Source organism: Triticum aestivum, chromosome 6B (genome assembly GCF_018294505.1).
Source record: "Triticum aestivum cultivar Chinese Spring chromosome 6B, IWGSC CS RefSeq v2.1, whole genome shotgun sequence".
In the NCBI taxonomy this organism is placed as follows: Eukaryota; Viridiplantae; Streptophyta; class Magnoliopsida; order Poales; family Poaceae; genus Triticum; species Triticum aestivum.
In genome coordinates, this window is record NC_057810.1 from 187,320,109 (window position 1) to 187,340,537 (window position 20,429).

A 20,429-nucleotide genomic window follows, 5' to 3' on the forward strand; every position below is an offset into this window, starting at 1 on the left:
ATAAAACGGAGAATTAAGAAACTAGACTTACCATGCACCATAAACTAAAATTGACATGATACATGCACTTAAAATTGCCATGGTTCAATAAAAAATATATTTTTATGGTCAAAGTATTGGAATTGCCATCATCAAAAAACTAAAATTGACATGATCTACAAACTAAAATTGTCACATGGCAACTTTAGTTTAAGCACTATGGCAACTATAGTGTAAATATCATAACAACTTTTGGGCAAAAAAAATTCGTCGAAACATATTAACATGGGGTCTAGTTTTGAAGATCTCATCGAGACAGATTTAATGATTAAAACGGATTTTTAATTTGCTTTTTTATTTAAGAGATAAAACATTTTTAAGACAAAAATCAAAAAAAATTCTGCTGATATCATCTATTCATACGTGGCAAAATGAGTGATGATGGAGGCATGTGGGCGATCTGCAAACGCCCACACGTGTGGGCGTTAGTTTTTCCGTATTTCTATAATGTATGTAAACTAAATTCGTGGGTAATCCATGGCGGTTGCTCGGGCCTGGAGCCCGTGCCCGTGATTCCGGACTGTACGGTACGGGTCCCACGTTGCAGCCGCCAACGAGCCATGGATTAACGGTGTGTCTGGAGCTAACTGGTTGCAGGCCGAGAAGCGGCATCTGCGTCGGCGTGCTGCTGCACCTGCATCCTGCACGAGACTGTTAAGGGCTACTAGATGACCCGTTGCGCCAATGGCGCAAAGGGCGAGAGCAAGCCAAGTATTGAAAGAGTACACATAAAAATATTTAGAGACAGATTGAAACATATGTAAATAAAAAATTGTTACTGGCAATGCCATGATTTTCTCTAACCAGTGTAAACATATATAAATAGTCTTTTGAAAATATTAGTACAACGGCAGTGTTTCTTTTGCGGGTGAGAAGGGCAGTTGATTACATATATAGAACAAGTGATCACAAGCTTGACAGTAATGAGGCCTAAAGTGTACATGCAGTATCATACACAAATGGAAATCTAAAGGTTATACATATCTCGCTTAGAGCAACGCCAAAAGGGCAAAGATACTGGATCGCTTGATACGAAACAAAAGATGGCTCTATTGGTTACCATACTATCTTGTGTAGTCTTCAAACGCTGCTCTGACTTCATGCCAATATAGTGTAGCCTCTGCGTCACTTCTTCAATGCTTGGATTAGCTACTACTTTAGTTCTTTCGATAAAACATTTTTTACACCAGTAGCAGCACCCCTAAGATTAGCAAGCTTCCAGCAAAAGGATCACATGAGAATCACATATCAGTATCCTATATGAAGAGAAACAGAAACCCAACAAGATGACATAAAGAAATAGAGGTATCAAAATTGTAATTGCTATAAGAACAGAAGCTTGATTGCATAGGGTTTCTTATTACTGTTTTGTTTTATGATTTGCATGCATGTATTTCCAGTCTGGATTGGTAGCTAACAGGGAACTACGCTTCATTGCCTAGAGAGGTCGTACCTCTTAATCCTAGGTGGCTGAGCAATTCCAGTTTCCATGGTGTTAGTAAGTGCATAGCAGCAACGCCGGCTAGTTAAGATCCCTATGACAGAGTCAAGCTAATCATTGGGAACCATGCAAGAGAAAAAAACAATAAAGAGGACGGTAAATCCAATAGAAATACTAAGAGTAGTTGAAACACAAGAATTTATGGTAAGTTGGTGTGACCACCCAGTCATCATCTTTCACTTGCCAAACAAGGACGCATGGGTGTGGAAGACCCCTCTTTTTGAACTCTGGTGTAGAGAACTGGAAAACAGGAGGGTAAATGAAAAACATGAAAAATAAGAAACATGGGTAAGAAAAACAAAGAAAGGAGAGAAAATGCATTGGGCATGGTACCTGGAACTACAGTCCCAAACATATTTCCGGTCTTGATCTTCTGTAGGTACTCAAGCAGTTTCATGTGATATACTCAAACAGTAATATCAGCCCTATCGACTATTTTTTGCCCAGGTTCAAGACTCCATTATTTCAGGCCACTTTGGATTACACGTGAAGGTTGTGAAGGTTGTGATTATATCAGGCGAGGCTTGGACATGGGAAATAGTCATCACGGCGTGGAAGTTTTCAGTTATACAGCGACGCCCACCGGTATAGGATAACGGTATAATATTTTTCTTATGGACCTCGGCTTCATCAAGCTTACCAAGTCCAACAGCGTCAACAACAAGCTGGAGCTTTTTAGCGCTCATATCGTCCGGAAGCTTTTCAGAAAGGACTCTCTCTCGCTGGTAGGCACTAAAGATAGAACACACTCGTTTATTTTTTGAGCTACTCCGTTCGTTGGTGTTAGAATTGCTCTTTCTTTTAGATAATCAACGTCAGAATACCTAGTAGGAACATTTTTTTATACAGCCTGAAGACAGGAAATTAATGAACAACAACAAAAATCAGACAAACAAGTAGAAGCATTAAAGCAGTGCACAGGAGCATTAAAGCATATATTATGTTCAACATTGTGGAAATTGTGCATAAGGCCTAAAGACTGAATCAATTCAGCATTATTGGTCAACTCCTACTGTTGATATATTTTAAATTTTTCCGGTACATCTGGTCTCAATATATACTAAAAGAACTGGTTCAAATAACTCCATATGAGCATTCTAGATCATCAAACCTTTTGAAATTTCTTTCTTGTCACATATTTAATGACCAAGATCAAAGAAAATAGACTGCACACAAACCATAGCAACAACCAACACTTAGTTTGGATCGGACAAATTATATTGAATGTTACGTGAGTTAGACTGACGAATATAGATATGCTGAGAAAATGTTTAACCAAACCACAGACATCAAGACCATTTTTCTGAATAAAAAAGGGCAGTTATAATTGTCTGTGTTAAACAGAAACAATAATAGCTCAAATAAGCCGAGAAATAACATAAAAACTATTAAATCAGGACCAGGATCGATTCATCAAGAATCAAAACAAATTAGCCATCATGAATTGATGATACTTGGGGTAGCTCGTCCAAACGAAACTAAATTTCAACCATCGTTATTCAATTTCAAAGAAAACAGGGCATATTCAGTTAGAAGTGGACTCGGCATGCATTGACTGAAAAATATAGAGTGAGCAAACAGCTGCTCTACAGATCCTAGGATTTCAAGGAGCCGGTGGATTGCCGAACCGGTCCTTAGTTGTAATAGAATCAAAGCGAGACCAAATTAAACCATTGCCTCCATATAGTAAGTAGTACAGGATGGGGAAATCAGACATTATCCATAGCATCTAGATTCACCAATAGCTCAACCAACAAAGGATTTGCACAAAAACATAATCAAAGTGAAACCAAATGGAAAGACATTTAATCGAAAGCAGTAACACACACGGAATATTCGATTTCAGAGTAACAAACACTACTATAAACACCCAGGCACTGGCATGTTATCCTTTTAACATAGCTAGACCATACAGCTTCAAGCACGAAGAACTTAAGGCTAAAATGTAGCAGAAAATATAATTCAAGCACCTAAGAATAGCTTCATAATCCACTGAGCCACAACCCACGACAGTAAGACAAAGAACTAAGGTAGGAACTAACCCCAATAGGCACAAGTCTGCATCATATTTTGACGAACATGGCTAGAAGATGAATGTTTACCTTAGAAGTACCTGAATAAATTATGAGCCATGTACTAATTGGGGCCAGTTCTCTTACTGCTAGATGTTGAAAGTGCCAATGGCATAGTCCTGCAAGAACCGATCACATCAGCTAAACATAAATGGGTATACCTACTAGAAAGGAGAGGGAGGAAGGGACAGGTGACGGAGAGGAACCTGGAGGTGCAGGGGCACGAATCCTGCCTCGCCCTTCTCCTCCATCAAGGTCGCTGCTGGACCGGTCAACACCCCACAGGCTGCTGCTTCCCTTCCAGCTGCCGCCACTTGCCCATATCTACACTGCATATAACATGCCAAAATATTCAGTGCATGTCTCACACTGCAGGAACTTAGCCCACTAAGGAAAACCGACCGTCGGACTTGTTCCTCCTAACAACATGGACGGTCATCGTCGTCCTGGCCTTCTTCTCATTCCTCGCGCCATTGATCAGCTCGAAGACGCAGATATCCCCCTTGTGCAGTTTGTTGTCGCTGACGAACTTGGCCCAAGGTTGGCCCCTGAAGCCTCTGCTAGAGCTCCCCTGGTGGTAGTAGCTGACATGCCACCTCTCTTCTCTGTTTGGCCTGAGCAGCACAACCTCATGTAATCTCATGTGGAGATGTTCATCTACAAATTCACTGGGGATGACCTGCACAAGGCACAAGGAGAAATTAATGTTAGTTCCTAAATATAAGTCTTTTTAGAGCTTTCACTATAGACTACATACGAATGTATATAGACATATTTTAGAGTGTAGATTCACTCATTTTGCTCCGTATGTATGTAGTTCATATTGGAATCTCTAAAAAGACTTATACTTAGGAATGGATGGAGTACATGCCAGAGTTGACAAAGAATTACACAAGCTTGCGGCAAGTGTGTTACATCGTTTTGATCAGTTCAAACTGACCAGAAAGTTGTCCTTGCGTTGCAGATGGGACCTTAGCAGAAATGTCATGAATGCTGGATTGCCTGGTTGGATTGAAGCCAACCCGATTATTTCATGTTTTTCGTCGTCAAGTAGTCTGTTCGCGGCCCTTGAGTGGCAGTAGTAGAAGTCAGCATATGTGTCATCATCACTCTCCTCTTCCGCAGTTTCCTCATGCTTAACATCACATGATCTGCTACAGTTTGGTGATCCAGGAAGAAGCTCTTTCCCTGAAACAATGTGTACATGAGCTTAAATTTAGCATCTGAAAAAACCAGCAAAAGATAAATGTTGATCATGTGCATAGTTACATGGGTCTGTGTTAGCTGACTACACCAAGATCTCAAGAAAGGAATGTTGATCATGTGCATAGTTACATGGGTCTGTGTTAGCTGACTACACCAAGATCTCAAGAAAGGGATATATTCAGAGATATCATCTCATGTATTAGTCGAACCACATAATGCCTTCCTTGGTTTGGTCCTGCTACTGAATTTCCTTAAAGTGGAGACATTCTGATGGGACTCAATCAACTGAGACGGCACACTTGTATCATCATAATCGTCGTATTGCTCAACCTGTTGACCCACCATACCATCAAAATGTTTGCGCATACCAGCGCCAGCAAAGAGAGAAGACAGTTTCTCGCAGCCGGTCACATCGAAGATGAGGACTTTAAAAGAGGAGTTGCCGCTGAATGTGAAGATCAGGAGGTCATTCTCCTGCAGTTCATGAGTCTTGACAAAATCTCCCCATCCTGAACTGAAGAACAGGTCATTGGCAACCTTGGTAACACCTACATGCCATGTTTCGCCGCTTGATGCTTTCAGGTCAAATCCCTGTGGGCTCTGCATCTGCCTGATGAAATTGCTCGCAAACTTGTCCGGTATGCGCTAAGATGGAGAAGCATAAATTGTACAAATAACTCACATGGTTTTTAAGGGAATATTACAGTCCTTTGAGAGAGGTGCATCGATGCACTCTATCTTCTATGGATGAACTAACGAAACAGTAAGACTTGTTTATGATCTCGACAAAACATACATGGGTATACCTACTGGAAAGGAGAGGGAGGAAGGGATAGGTGACGGAGAGGAACCTGAAGGTGCAGGGGCACGAATCCTGCCTGGCCCTTCTCCTCCGTCAAGGTCGCTGCTGGACCGGTTGACGCCCCTCTGGCTGCTGCTGCCCTTCTAGCCGCCGCCATGCCCTCCAGATCCCTTCTCCTCCATCAAGGTCGCTGCTGGACCGGTCGGCCGCCACGCCCGCCAGACCCCCGCTGGCCGCCACCATCGCCTGCATCCAGGCCGCCAACAGCAGCCTTGACCCGGCCCCAACCGTCAGCTCGACCATGGTTTGGGCACCCTCCTTCACTCCAGAGGCGTCGTCCTCCGCCGCGAGGAGGAGGAGGCGGGGGAGCCCGTCCCGCGCGAACCCGGAGCAGGCAGTGGAGATCGGGTTCGCCCGGTGAAGCGCGTGGCCACGACGGCCTGCGCGCGAGCGATGGGACGGCGAGGAGGAGGAAGAGGCGAGGCGGTGGAGGAGCAGCAGTCGTCGGCTGGGACTCCTAGGACGCAGAAGGAGGAGGAGGAGGAGGAGGTGGGAGGGAGCGCGGCGGCGGATGAGGGAGGGAGGAGCGAGGGGCGTGGGGGCTGTGGATCGGGGCTTGGGGCTAGGGTTCAGACTTTCTCCCGCCTGTACCTTCGATGCCCCTTCGATGTATAGGGAATAAAAGGAGACGTGGCCAGTGCCGCTAGTTAGGCGCACTGGCTTATCCTTTATATGTTCAATGATTCGAGCGATGAAACTCTCAACGACGAACAAACTAGTCGAGCCAAAAAATAATAATTCTCTCTGTCCAATTTTTTAAAAAATAGTCGAGCCAAAAAAAATTAGCCGGTCTAATAATGACCACGATGGACCTCTGTGCTCCTCTAAATACTGGACTCTGGATAGATTAGCGTGCCTTTCACTCTTGGGATCATATCAACGGAAGCGACCGGTCGTATCGTATCTATTCAAGATCGTAGTACTGTAGTAGTACGTGGCTGATCTGCATATCTGCGTTAGCTTCTCCTTTTCTCTGAAAAGGCCGAGCAGTTGAACCCATCCGTCCGTTCTCGGCGCTGGCGACCGGGACACGAACCAGGAGCTCGCCGGCCGGCGGGGAGCCTCGAAAGTCGCGCGTCGCTCTCGTGGGGGGCGGGGCCGACTGCGAATATCTCCTGGTACATGCCGTGGTACAGAAGGTACGCGCAAAAGAAAGAATAAAGACGGCGTGCCCTTTTTGCTACCACTTGAGTGGCGCTACTAGAAGCAGCTTTGAGATGGCATAAACGAACACGATAAGCTTGTCTAGTGCGCTTAGGTTTTTTATCAAAGAAGGGCTTGCCTTTTTTGATTTTCATTACTGAAAACCACCACGCTTCACAGAAGGTTCATAACAACTTCAACCTAAAACGAAGAACTAAATGCTACCAAATTCAACCGAGACTCTAGTGCGCTTAGTGGATCTTCTTTTGGCAAAGCAAAAGAGGGCATGAAGCTGGAGCCAAAAGCAGGAGCATCTCATTGGAATTCTCAGTGCACGATGACGAGCCGGTGGTCGGTCGACCGTGCGAGAGACAGGACGCGAAGCGGGGCGTCCGGCGGCCGAATTTCGTGTTTTGACCCTTTTTGGAAACAAAATCGGGATCTGACCCCAGTTCGGAAAAATTTCGGGATCTGACCCTTTTGCCTACCGCCAGAGGGCCTGGCGGTAGGATTGCGTGCCCTACCGCCATAGCCTACGGCGGTAGGCACTTTGACGGCGACTGACGGCCGTTGGCAGTCGCTGACATGGAAAGGGGCCTACCGCCATACCCTACGGCGGTAGGTTACTGGAGCCTACCGCCATACCCTCTGGCGGTAGGGTCCTGTGTTCTGGATAAGGTGGGGAGGGGCTGGATATTCCCCCCTCCTCAACCACTCATTCAGCCCACATCACCTCTCCACCGAGCTCAACTCTCCCCCCCTCTTTCTTTGAAGCACAAGAGCCTCCCAAATCTCTCTCATTTGTTTGAGATTTCTCCGGTGGATTCTTACCATTTTCATCACTCAAGGTGGCTCTCTCATTTCCCCTCATTTTGATTGGTTGATATCTTTGTTTACTTTGCATTTGCTCATTTGATTGCAAACCCTAGCTCATCATTTTGGTGTGGTCAAATCAATTACTATGATCCATTTAGGTTTATGTTTGTGATTTCCTTATGTATGATGTGCTTAGAATTGCTTGTAGAAAAGTTTGTGTGCCTAGATCTAGTGCTAATCTTAATGTACATAATGGGGATTAGGTTATGCTTAAGAAAGCAATTAAAGCTAAGTTACTTTAATAGCAACTTTTCGAATTGTAGGATGGCACCGTTCGTTTTCTTTGAAACTTCTGCTGAGGCGGCGGCGAACCGTGAACGCGAATTGATTGAGGAAAAGATGAACTTGTGGATCGAAGCCATTGATGCGTTGAATGCGGAGTGTAGGGCCTTTTCATATAATTATTTCAATAAAGACCGTTCCGAAAATTTTATAACAAAAAAGGAGAGGCTGATGAAGAAGCTCAAGACGGCGGAAAAAAATTGTAGGCGTGATCTTGCAATGCAAATTACATTGTGTGCGACAACGGCAGAATATGCTGAGATAGACATGGGCAATCATGGTCAGGTCATTGATTGGTTAGTTCGCCAACCATTCTCGTCGGATGAGAACCGTGCATCTCGTTGGGCATGGGTCAAAGAAAGAAATGATGTTATTTGTTGCAACCCGGGACCGTACGCCGCATAGTATTGCATGAGGCTATGTAATCTTTGTCATTTGGACTGTAATGACATGTACCCTATGCTTGGTCGTCGTTTGAACTACTATGACTTGTACCCTTAACATTTGAACTCATTAAGAACTTGGTGTTGTATGTCATATCAAGTAACCGAGTGTTGTACTCTACTTAATTTATTTTATTTTTTTATTTATGTCATCTTAAACCCGTATATTCATGTAGGATGGACAGTCGATCCATGACTATGAACAAGCGTGTGAGAAGATCATGGCGGAGCGACACCGTTGCTTGAAGAAGGAATGTGAAGCATGGTTGAAGAGTTGTGATGAGGCAAATGCGGTCATGAAGGATTTCAGCAAGTATCATTTTATCGAGGAACCTTCTGATGCTAAGGAGAAAAAAGCATTCCGAAAGCTTGTGAAGGAGAAAGAGAGCATGCTTGATCAGCTACAAGACCAGGAATATGCTTGCAGACACGCTTTGGCAGTTCAGATTGTGTTCACTGCAAGCAAAGAAGAATTCCATGAGATGGATTTGAGGAAACCCGGGCAGGTCATAGGATGGGCAATCAAACAGGGCGTGTCAGAGAATCCCGCTCGCCGTGGTGCATGGGCTTGGTTCCGTGAAACGAATGGTGTGTTGGGTCATTGGGCAGGATCCACAGACTTTCAACTGAAGCGTAATCAAGAGCATGACAATCAAATTGAACGTCTGATAAGTATGCGAGATATGTTACCTGTTTGGAAAATGTGCCATTGAGCATGAGTTATTAGTTTCAAACGATGTCATCCGAACCGGGTCATGTTTTAATAAGTTTGAACATTTGTTATTCGTGAATGTAATGAACTATGTTGAGTCGAGTTATGTATGTGCTTGCGAGATGATCATTCTGATATTTGATAGAATTAGGTATATTATGCTAACATTTAACACATATGGGGCAAAACAGGGGAGAGGAGGGACCAGACCCTACCGCCAGGGCCCTGGCGTTTCTCGTCACATAAACTTTGCCCCCCTACCGCCATGGCACCTGGCGGTAGGGTCCAGCACCCTACCGCCATGGCCTGTGGCGGTAGGGTCTGGTCCTACCGCCAGCGGTTTTGGTTTCTTCGTCACAGAAACTTTGGCCCCCCTACCGCCAAGCAACCTAGCGGTAGGGTCCAGCAACCTACCGCCATGGCCTGTGGCGGTAGGGTTCTAACTCCGAAAACAGAGCACTCTGTTCTGTTATATCCCACTTTTCTTCACAGCACAACAGTTTTTCAATAAGAATCATGACAAATCCCAGAATACACTAACAAACTAAATTCATTCACAACACATTGCAAACATCTTCACACCAAATTTAATACAAACGGAAATTTCATTCACGACAAGTTGACGACACATGCCTTTTTGCCTTAGTACTACATAGTTCATGATAAATTTGGCATGGCTTCATCCGGTTACATGACGAGTCCATCGAAGGCGAAGGCTTTACTGAGTCATACGGGGCCATTTCCCCTTCCTGTCACGTGCCTCATCCTCCTCTTGTGCCTTGCGAGCTCTTGCAAGCTTTCTTGCCCTCTCCTCCTCACGAGCAAGCTTCGCTTGGCGTGCCCTCTCCTCCTCGTGTTGCTTCCGCTCCATCCTCTCTTTTTGACGACGCTCTTCCTCCAAGCCTCTTTGAAACCTTTCTTCGAACAGCCGTTGGCGCCTAAAACCATCTTCTAATTGGTCCTTTTGGATATCTTTTGGCACTTCATGATCTATCTAGCTGAAGTACTTGCATAGAGGAGGCGGTGACTGCATATAAAACGGATGTTAGTGATGACACACATTTGAGAGTAACATGTTACTTCTCTAGCATACCGGTGGAAGGTCATAGGCGTTAGTTGGAAGCGCACGATCGTAAGCATAATTGGGGCAAACAAAATATCTCCTTCCTTCGGTCCATGACTTCTTTCGGTCGGTGGACTCCTTCACCTTGCAAACATCTCCACACCAACATGGCGGAATCTTCACATCCTTCTCCTTCACCTTGTCCAAAGATGCGTCCTTCCACTTGTGTGGCATGTCTTCATGGTGAGCACACGGTGGCCTTGTCATGGAACCGGATGAAGCCATGCCCTACAACAAATAAATATGTTAAGTCTAAATATGAACACATTGACATGTAAAGGGGCAAATATATCAACACATGCGTGAACATATTAAAAGTAGTACCATTCACATTATTTAACCATCCGGATTGAGCAACACATCGATAGGCCTTCCCCTATCAACCCGACGTGTCCTAGAACCACCGGATACACGGCCATGGGCCCCTACAAGGCTAGTCCTTCCTCCACGGCCACGGCTCCCTCCAAGGCTAGTCCTTCCTCCACGGCCGCGGCCCCCTCCAATGTTAGCCCTTCCTCCACGGCCATGGCCCGCTCCAAGGCTACTGCTCCATCCACGTGTTTGACTAGTGCCTGTGTTGGTTCTTCGTTTCTTGCATGTCCTAACGTTGTGTCCTGTGTCATTGCATTCTCCACAATTGTTGTTTTCCGGTGGCTCCATGAAATGACCACTACCAAATTGCTTCATTCCGGTGTATCCAGCTAGATCATCCATGTCACTCCGGAATCTCTTATTTCTTCTTCTTCCCCTCATAGGCACCATGAGTGCGGGATCTGGTACAATGTCTGGCCCAACATACTCAGGCCACTGTGAGGCATCAAGGAAAGGATTGAACCGAGGCGCCCACGTCAACCTTGTTCTTTCCAATGTAAACTCGTGCAACCGCACCGTTGTGCCATCGGATACGTTCATGTTTCTCACCCGTGCTGCGGTCATCAAATGCGAGCAAGGCCAATGATACTTGTGTGGCCTCTCACACTGGCACCAACGGTTTTTAAGGCGCACCTCGTAAGCAACTCCACCGTAAGACCTACCGTCCCTTGTTGTCCCACCCGGCTCATCGATTTGATAGATCATTTCTTTTTCATTATATGTGATCACTTGTTGTTTGGCAGACTTGCGCGCTTGATGCAACAACCAATCATGAACCTTTAATGGATAGTCCATCTTTTCCCCAATCCACTTGGCCGTGCTTGCAGAATGCTTTAGGAAGTACTCATTGAGCTTGATGAAAGTGTACTTGAGTATTGCGGTCACCGGCAAGGAACGGACACCCTTCAACACATTGTTGAAGCATTCCACCATGTTGCTTGTCATGTCCCCATATCGCATACCTCCTTCATCGTAAGCGCGTGACCACTTTTCCTTCTCCGGAAAGTGCCTAACCAAGAATTCTTTCCCCCCTTTGTTCTTCTCCAAAGCCTCGAGGAGTTTATCATATCGGGTCTTGAATGTGGCGGTGTTGAAAGCAACGCAAACAAGGGTAAGGTCTTTGCAAAACTCCTTGCTCTTGCATGCCCGGTAAAAGTTTGCAACAAAGTGTCTCATGCACCAACGGTGTTGAAGCTTTGGAAGACCGGGAATATCAACGTCTATTGCTTTGAGAATCCCATGATGGCGATCCGATATAATGCATACCTCTCGCTTGCCTATCACCTTGGTTCTCACATGCCCCATGAACCACTCCCAATTATCATCGTGCTCCGAAGGCACCAAGGCAAATGCCACCGGCAACACGTTATCATTTGAAGAGTGGGCCATCGCCACCATCAATGTGCCCTTGTATTTGCCGGTCAAGAATGTACCATCTATAGACAACACCGGGCGACAATACGTGAATGCCTCAATGCATTGTCCAAAGCTCCAGAAGGCACGACGAAACACTCCGTCAATTGACTCCACCCGATGGCGCATTCCCGGGTTTCGATGAGCAATTGCTGCCAACATCTTGGGGAGAATGTTATATGCGGCCTCATAATCACCATGCAACATCCTAATAGCGTTTGCCTTCGCCATCCATGCCTTCCCGTACTTGACCGGGTGTCCGAATTGTTCCTCAATCGAAGACATGAGAAACTTGACCTTCACGGTTGGATCATGTGCTATTTGATGCAACAATTTATATCCTAGATACTCCGACGTGAGTTGACGGTGTCCTTTGCTTTGGTCGGCCTTGTCCGGGGGTACGCACGTGTGAGTGCCAACATGACTCTTCAAGACCCATTGCCCGGTTTCTTTGATTTTTCTACCGCGGACCATCCATTTGCAACCTTCTTTGTCACATTTGACCGTGTACCGAAGTTTTTGATTTGAATGACCAACAACAAACGGCCTATGGTTCCTAATGGCATAGTCACACAACCATATCTTGAACTCTATCAAAGAACCAAACTTGATGCCTTTCTTCAAATGAGCATTCTCATCCTCATTTTCTGGTCGAGGATCACTGAATTTGGGGCACGGCGTTGGCTCGGACAACCATAATCTCATCCCACCATCAACGACTGCATTGTCCGCAAGACTCACATCTCTAAACAAAGGCGGCCCTCTCTCCTTGCCGGTCACCTTCTTGTAGATTTCGTTTTCTTGCGCAGTCAACCCATCCTCATCCAACTCTTCCTCCGGACCCTCGTCATCCGAGTTATACCCACACATACGGTTATAAGGGAGGGTACGGTCCATGTCTTGTTGCCGCACAATGACATCCAAGTTACCAATTGGATTGTAATGGATCTCTTCATTCTCCGAGTAAACATCCTCCTCTAGAGCAACAATAGCATCATCATCAACATGAGGAATAGCATCTTCTTCAACATGAGGAATAGCATCATGACGGAGTACTATGGCGCTAGCGTTGATATGATCTTCATTGGGTTGGCTACTTGGTGGTTGGCTAGAAGAATTGGGGACATACACCTCGGCACTGTCATCATGCATGGGGGAGGATGCATTGCGGTTGAGATCAATTTGCAAAGGAGGAGGAGGATCAACCTTTGTGGCAAAGATCTCAAGAGACTTGTCTTGTGATGCGTCTACTTTTTCCTTGTACACATTCCAATGCAATTGGGAGGTGATGGGCATACTCTTTAATCGGGACTTTACTCCCAATCCAACGTCATACCTCCCAATAAGCTTAACCTCGGCATTTGGGTCATTCCAATGTAAGACGCTTCTCACTTGAACTACAAGATCATCAAAGCTTGGACTTGTGTCAAAAACCATAGCCTCTTCCCCTTCATCGTCATTTCCAAGCATAAATGTCGACTTGTCCAAATAATGAACGTTTACGAGCTTATGCATCTAAGAAAATGGGAAGAATATAATCAATCCATATATGTCATCCAACCAACACAAATGGACAAATGAACGAAATTTTGCATAACTACTATTCATACTAAAGTTAACCTAACAATTAACCACTAACCCTAACCATAACCCCTAACATAACCACTATAACCCTAACCCCCAACATAACCACCCAACATCCCTAACCCTAACCCTAACACCAACCCCTAACATAACCACAACCCTAGCCATAAATGCATCATAAATGCACACAACAACATCAACACCTAGGGTTTGCAATAAATTGACCAAATCAACACAAAACAAAGATCTCAACCAATCAAAAGAAGGGGGAATGGGGGAGGTACCTTGGGTGATGAAAATGCTCCGAATCCACCGATGAAATCCCAAGCAAATGGAGTGGATCTAGAGGGGGTTTGTGAGGGGGAGAGAGGGGGAAGAGGAGCTGAGCACGGTGAAGAAGATGAGTGGGGAAGAAGAGTGGTGGTGGGGCCCACAAACCAGCCCCTCCCCACCTTATCCAGAACACAGGACCCTACCGCCAGAGGGTATGGCGGTAGGCTCCAGTAACCTACCGCCGTAGGGGATGGCGGTAGGCCCTTTTTCACGTCAGCCCGTTAGTCGCCGTCAAAGGGCCTACCACCGTAGGCTATGGCGGTAGGGAACGCAATCCTACCGCCAGGTCCTCTGGCGGTAGGCAAAAGGGTCAGATCCCGATTTTTTTTCGAACTGGGGTCAGATCCTGATTTTGTTTGAAAAAGGGTCAAAACACCAAATTTTACCGCGTCCGGCCGCGCCGAGAGGCCACAGGAAATTGTGCGGCGCCAGGAGACGGGACGTGCACGGTACACGGCCCGTGATTTTCGGACTGTACAGTGCGGGACCGAGGGTTTCGTGACAGTTCGCTGAGTGTGTAGATAGATCACTGTGCTTGGCTGCTTGTCGTGCTTCCATTTCTTTTTCGTTTCATCGCCTCAGTCCAGTCGAACACGGCAGCATCCATTGCACAGCTACCCGTACTGCTAGTAGCACTCGTCTGGACGGTGCAAAAGAAAAACACTACTCGGTCGGTCGGCAAGTGTTGGTGTTGTACGCGTGGCACGCAGTAACTGCGGCGTGCATGCCGGTGATGCTGCCTGTCTTCTACTACTACAGTATGTGCTCCAGCTAGACATCCGTGCAGGAAAGCACGTACTCCCTCCGTTTCTTTTTACTCCCATTATAAGATTTGGTCAAAATCAAACTATACAAAGTTTGACCAAATTTACATGAAAATTATGAACATCTATAGTACTAAAACTATATAGTATGAAAATATGTTTCATGGTGCATCTAAATATATTGATTTCATATTGTGAATGATTATATTTTCTAATATAAAGTTAATCAAATTCTATAATGCTTGACTTTGACTAAATCTTATATGCAAACTAAAAAAACAGAGGGAGTACGTGCCATATGTGTTGCGAGTGCATGTGAAACAAGACGGCGTCGGCTGGCAGGTAACTGTATGTCGTACGGGCAAATAGTACATGCCTGCATGAGACGCTTGCGGTGGGTGAGCAGTGCATTAGGAACTTGCATGGGCCACCATGTCGGGGAGGATACACATAGATAACCCGACTTAGATGCACCAACCGATCTCAAGTCATTGATTGTGTTGAGAAATAAAAATATATGATCAATTGTATGGGAGGGATGCCTCCCAGGAGGTGTCTGTTGGGGAAGAGGTGTCTCCCCAACACACCTCTTCACCATGTATATAAGTGGGTCTCTCACGTTGCAATGAAACGAATGGATCATTTGGAGTCTTTATGTGTCTCTTTTACTTTCACTCTATAACACGTTATCAGCACATAGTCTCTGCCTAGAGAGTAATTCGGCCAAGAAAACAGCGGTTACACGCAATGGAGAAACGCACTTCCGTGCGAGACAAAGCAGCGACCATCATGATGATGAGGCACGAGATGCAGATGGCCATCGTGGCGGCGGCAACATTACGCGATGTAACAGTTGGCTGCGCAGGCACATGCAGCGGCAGCACCATGGAGCATGCATGCATCCGTGTACAGGAGATTAATCAGACTGTTAATTTCGTTTGTCTTCTTATGATTAAGAAACATGGAGTAAGAAGAATCTGATCAATTGCCTTTTCCTGCTAGAATTGCCTCACCGAATCGTCCAAGAAGAGGCCGGCCCGTGAGTATTTGGCGCAGTCGGAAAATCGATTTCCTTGGCAACATGAACAACACGAGCAAGTCATTCATTGACATGCATGCATAGATGCACTGTTCAGGACAAAAACCGATCAGAACATTATCTACTTCATTTTGCCTTCTCATGATCAATAAATGATCTATATCAATCGACTCTGTTTCCTGTACATACATGCAGATTACTTCTTCCGAGCGCATGCACAGGAAGAAGTGGATGGATCAAACACCAAAGAGAAAGAGGGAGAACTCGAAATGAGCGCTGTTCTTGGGAAAGTACTAGGAGTTCTAGTCCTCGACGACGCCTCTAAGCGGTGAGATTTCGTCCTTGATTCCGCGGCGTGCTTCTACAGCACGGAGGCAGTGCTCAACATGCGCAGCGGCCTCGCCCCCATTGCTGGTGTTTCCTGCGACGGCGGTCCAAAAGATTGGCGGCGCGGCGTGCCTCTCTAGACAAGGGACGGTGGTACACCAGGGAACCATCCCCTAGTGTACCGACACGCTCTGGCGCGTCAGCGTGCAGCCATGCCGCGCGGCAGCACGCAGCCGTCAAAGCTTGGTGGAGGCGGCGTCCCAGGTGTGCACGCGGCCGCAACCCCGGCGGGCGATGTCCTGTCGGACTAGGCGCGATGGTGACCAGCATGTGGTCCCGGTGAATGGCATGGCCTGGCACCGGCGACGAAGGGTCTCCGCTCCCGTCTCCGAGAGGCGCTGCCGCCAATGGCGGTAGCAGCCACCAGCCCTATGCGCGGGACTGTATGGTCCTTGGCCCAGAGGCGGCGTAGGCGTCGCGTGAATCTCGACCGGCGACGACCCCCGACTACGGCGGCGCACGGGAACCAGCGCCTGCATACGGCGGTTAATTTCCTAAGGGAATTAGTAACTGCACGAGAAAGAGAAGGGAGAAAATCCTATCTCTTTGGCGATTTTGTAAATCAGCCATTGGATTATTTGTTAATCCTAGAGAGGTCCCCGCTTTCTCTGATTTAAGGCATATATGCTTATCAGATCTTGCGTTTTAGCCCCTTGGCTTTAGCACTTTGACAATAAGATTATTGTTATTTGCATGTTAAGCCATGGGCTTCAGAGCAAATGTGCAGGGTAGACCATTGGTAAATTGCATAATAATGATTATGCATAATTTTATGTCATGTAAAATGACCGTTTGAGGCCCCCAAGTCCTCATATGTGTTGCATAAGTATGTTTATACTTCTGCATTTATTTGTATTACATGGGCAATACTGCTGCAAAGCAATATGTTGATTCCATTATTTGCATAGAATATGGAATTTGCTTGCAAGTTTGGAAACATGAGGTAGTGAAGTGTATGACACTGCCTGACTATGTCAAATTTACATTTGTCACAAGGAATCGACAAATGGTACCTACTGCTTAATTGCATGTTATCCAATGTTATTGTGAGGTCTATATTATGTCATTCTGACATAATGACTATCTTCAATTTTCCACACAACTTATGGACTGCATTATGGCAACGAATTAATTTCGTTCACAACTGTGAGGTGTACATCACCATGTGATGACTACCTTCAATGTGTTTTTAATTAACATAAGGTTGTGAAATGCAACATAAGAGTGAGGTCTACACTACTTAGTAGTGATTATCTCCATTTGTTCAAAGCAAAAGTGAAGGCACAAAATTTATGACATAGCAATTATGAGGCCTACACCGCTGGTGCCTACCTTCATGAGATTTTTCCAAATACTTGTCAATTTCACAGCATTTGTCATTGGTTGTGACTATAGTGTCACATACTCCATCAGGAGATGAATCCAAGGCATTGGTGACTATGCTGCATATTATTCTATGAAGAGAATTATGCAAAACACTTGCATATTTTGGTGATTACCTTCCATGCATACACAACTTATGAGACGCCATCATAGCTATGAATTAAGTTTCATGCACAGCTGAGAGGTTTATGCCATTTTTTGGTGACTACCTTCATGTGTTATAAATAACATATGGTTGTGGGGACTATGATCAATGGGAACTGTCCATAAGAGTGAGGCACCACTAGGTGGTCGGCTATCTCTATGTGTTTTAAGAAAATTAAAGGCTTGTCCCTTTTGAGGTGACTACCTTTAATTTGAAGATCTACACCATATTGTGGTGTTCTTCTGGAAGGCTTGCCCTATGAATCACTAAGAATCACCGTGACCATGATTATGCTTAGCCATAGCATTTTCATCGTACTTAATTTACTGAAGATAAATTAATGCATGAGTATTTCATGCATCATATGACTGACCTTTTCGAAAGGTAATGCGATGCGATGACATTAGGTGGGAATAATTATTTGACATGGGTCGTGGACATAGTGATCTTGTCGACCCATGGCATTGTGGCCATAAAGACTCCACCTGCAGAGAATGTCATGGTTATTTATAAATAGCTAAAATGTGTATATTTGCATTTATGTGACATCGCTATGACTCGGTTTATAAACTGAGTATGTAATGGATAATGAATATCCATTTTCCCTCTAAGGCTTCATTGAGGCGAGATATATTGTTATAAGCATCACACGAATGATTGTTCATTCGTATTAAGGACTTCAAGTCTGTTGAGGCTTATTATTCTACTGTCTATAAATCAACACTAAGTTGAGATTATGTGATAAGGCGGCTTCAGATACATATCTGACTATAAGTCCTTACTGCACTTTACATTTTCCTAGGATGGTAAACAGAAATATCATCTTTGTTTCAGGTTGCAATGCCTAAAATTCATGCTAGTACTCTTAGTACTAAGCAATAGTGGTTAGAGAATCACGAGGAGTTGAATGTAAAGTGAAGAGAAAAAAATGACAAGCAGAAATTGAGTGTATATCTCAAAAGGGAATGGATCATTTAATTTAAATGATCATAATGACAACTTTAAAGTTTGTCAAAATGGTGGTTTTACGAAATGTCGTACTAATGATTACCAAACGGTCAAGTATTGGGTTGAATCATACCACCGGCTCACTGGAGGAAAATGATTTTAATGGGATAAGTTTGAAGTTCTACTTCAAAAGGAAACAACCAGAGAACATTCTGGCATGATAAAAGGGGAATAGACTCCTCTATATTGATGATATGCTTGTGGAATGATATTCCAAAGATATTTTGGAGATCTCGTGTAGTCTCCTAGTTATCCTTAAATATCATTGGCCTATAATTGTACTACTACATATTGTATAAATTGCAACATCTTGTCCCTCGGACATGATAGTTGAGATAATTGAGTGTATGAATTAGTTTATACTCAATCTTGTTGCATATATAATAATTTTTCCTCCTTTGTCATTATGATATTGGACGATTAGAGAAATTATTGACAATTCTGTTGGCTCCAACTTGACAAGTTGCAATATTCCCAACAATCATCAGATTGGAGAATTAATTTTAAGGCACTCTCACCTTAAAATTTGAAATGAGACAGCCAATACTCTTGATTGCATTCAAGAATATGTTTGGATTATTCAACCATTATCTGGGTTATGTTGGTACTTCATGGTGTTCATAGACGCATCTAGAACATGGTCTTAGATGTGTATCATTCACACAAAACCATGTTTTTACTGAATTAATTGCTCAAATTGACGAATTTAGAGCAAATTATCCTCATGTGGGATACTTCCATTGGAATAGAAATGTCGTTGAACTTGATTACGAGCATTCAATGGTTATATTCAGTATATAGTACATAACCAGAATGGTTTGGCTTGATCTCTTATGAAAGAGATTCAATATTGCATAGCCAATGTTGTAGAATTGTGATTTACCAACATTTTGTTGATGATAACATGTGGTCTCACACTCCGCATATTTGATCTAAATGAGATCAAATGATACTTCACCCCCTTGCAGTTTGTACGTGGAAATAAGTGAAGTATTTCCCATCTACGGTAATTCGATTGTATACCGATATCACCACCCTAGCGTACATTATGGGCCTTCATATATGGTTGGGATCTATGTGAGGAATAACTGTGGTATGTTCGTTAATCCTCCGAATACCTTAACACTTATAGGGGAGTTATTTGCAGCCCATACGCTGATTGCTTTTGCAATAAGAACATTTTCTGGCATTAGGGGGAGATGAGTACCACAAAGAATGCCAGGAAATGGATAAGAAATGTCATAGACATTTTGTCCACGTACTTAAGAATCTGAAATGCAGGTTCAAGTTATGAAAAATTGGCAGCATATTGCAAATAATCTACCAAGTATATTTACTGATGACAAAGTTGTCACTATGGTCAAGTACCAGAACGAGTGGAGGTACCTAATAAACCACTCGTCTACCTAGATGAGAGCAAGAGGGGGATAATTCTAGTCGCATGAGATTAAGTTCTCATATGTTTCGGCGAAAACAGAGGAGATTGACCCCTCGATCAGTAAATATGATTCAACCTCTGGTTGAATGACACCTGAGGGTTGCGCCACATCCAAAGTCCAACACATATGTGCACATATTTTTATGTGTTGGGACATCGAAACACCTTGACTCCGTTGTTGTGGGAAATCACAAGGAGTTAAGAGGCGTAATAAGAATTCCACAATGATATTGATTCATGAGAATCATATATGAGAAATTCTACATATGTCAACATAAAATTCTTTCGAGAATTGCTAGAATCC

General features: G+C 44.4%; 1 protein-coding gene across 6 annotated transcripts; it reads right to left on the reverse strand.

The window, feature by feature from the left end:
* Positions 1 to 832: 832 nt before the first annotated feature.
* Positions 833 to 5,645, reverse strand: LOC123136499 (B3 domain-containing protein LOC_Os12g40090). 6 transcript variants are annotated; one of them, XM_044555886.1, is made up of 6 exons: positions 5,043 to 5,643; positions 4,553 to 4,800; positions 4,015 to 4,291; positions 3,819 to 3,936; positions 3,643 to 3,731; positions 833 to 1,254 (listed from the first exon to the last, which is right to left on the reverse strand). In XM_044555886.1, the coding sequence occupies exons 1-4, from the start codon at positions 5,422 to 5,424 to the stop codon at positions 3,884 to 3,886; spliced, it is 960 nt and encodes a 319-aa protein (XP_044411821.1). In that variant the 5' UTR covers positions 5,425 to 5,643; the 3' UTR covers positions 833 to 1,254; positions 3,643 to 3,731; positions 3,819 to 3,883. The 6 variants fall into 6 exon arrangements, with proteins under 6 accessions (XP_044411821.1, XP_044411820.1, XP_044411819.1 ...); XM_044555885.1 differs by having other exon boundaries at positions 833 to 1,780; positions 1,874 to 3,731; positions 5,043 to 5,642; XM_044555884.1 differs by having other exon boundaries at positions 1,493 to 3,731; positions 5,043 to 5,642.
* Between the last annotated feature and the right edge of the window lie 14,784 nt (positions 5,646 to 20,429).

Coding starts and splice junctions, on each gene's coding strand:
- LOC123136499 (XM_044555886.1), bottom strand. CDS start 5,424: ATGCAGAGCCCACAGGGATTTGACCTGAAAGCATCAAGCGGCGAAACA. Junction 4,292..4,552: donor AACGCAAGGACAACTTTCTG/GTCAGTTTGAAC, acceptor TGCCTTGTGCAG/GTCATCCCCAGTGAATTTGT. Junction 3,937..4,014: donor TAGGAGGAACAAGTCCGACG/GTCGGTTTTCCT, acceptor TATGCAGTGTAG/ATATGGGCAAGTGGCGGCAG.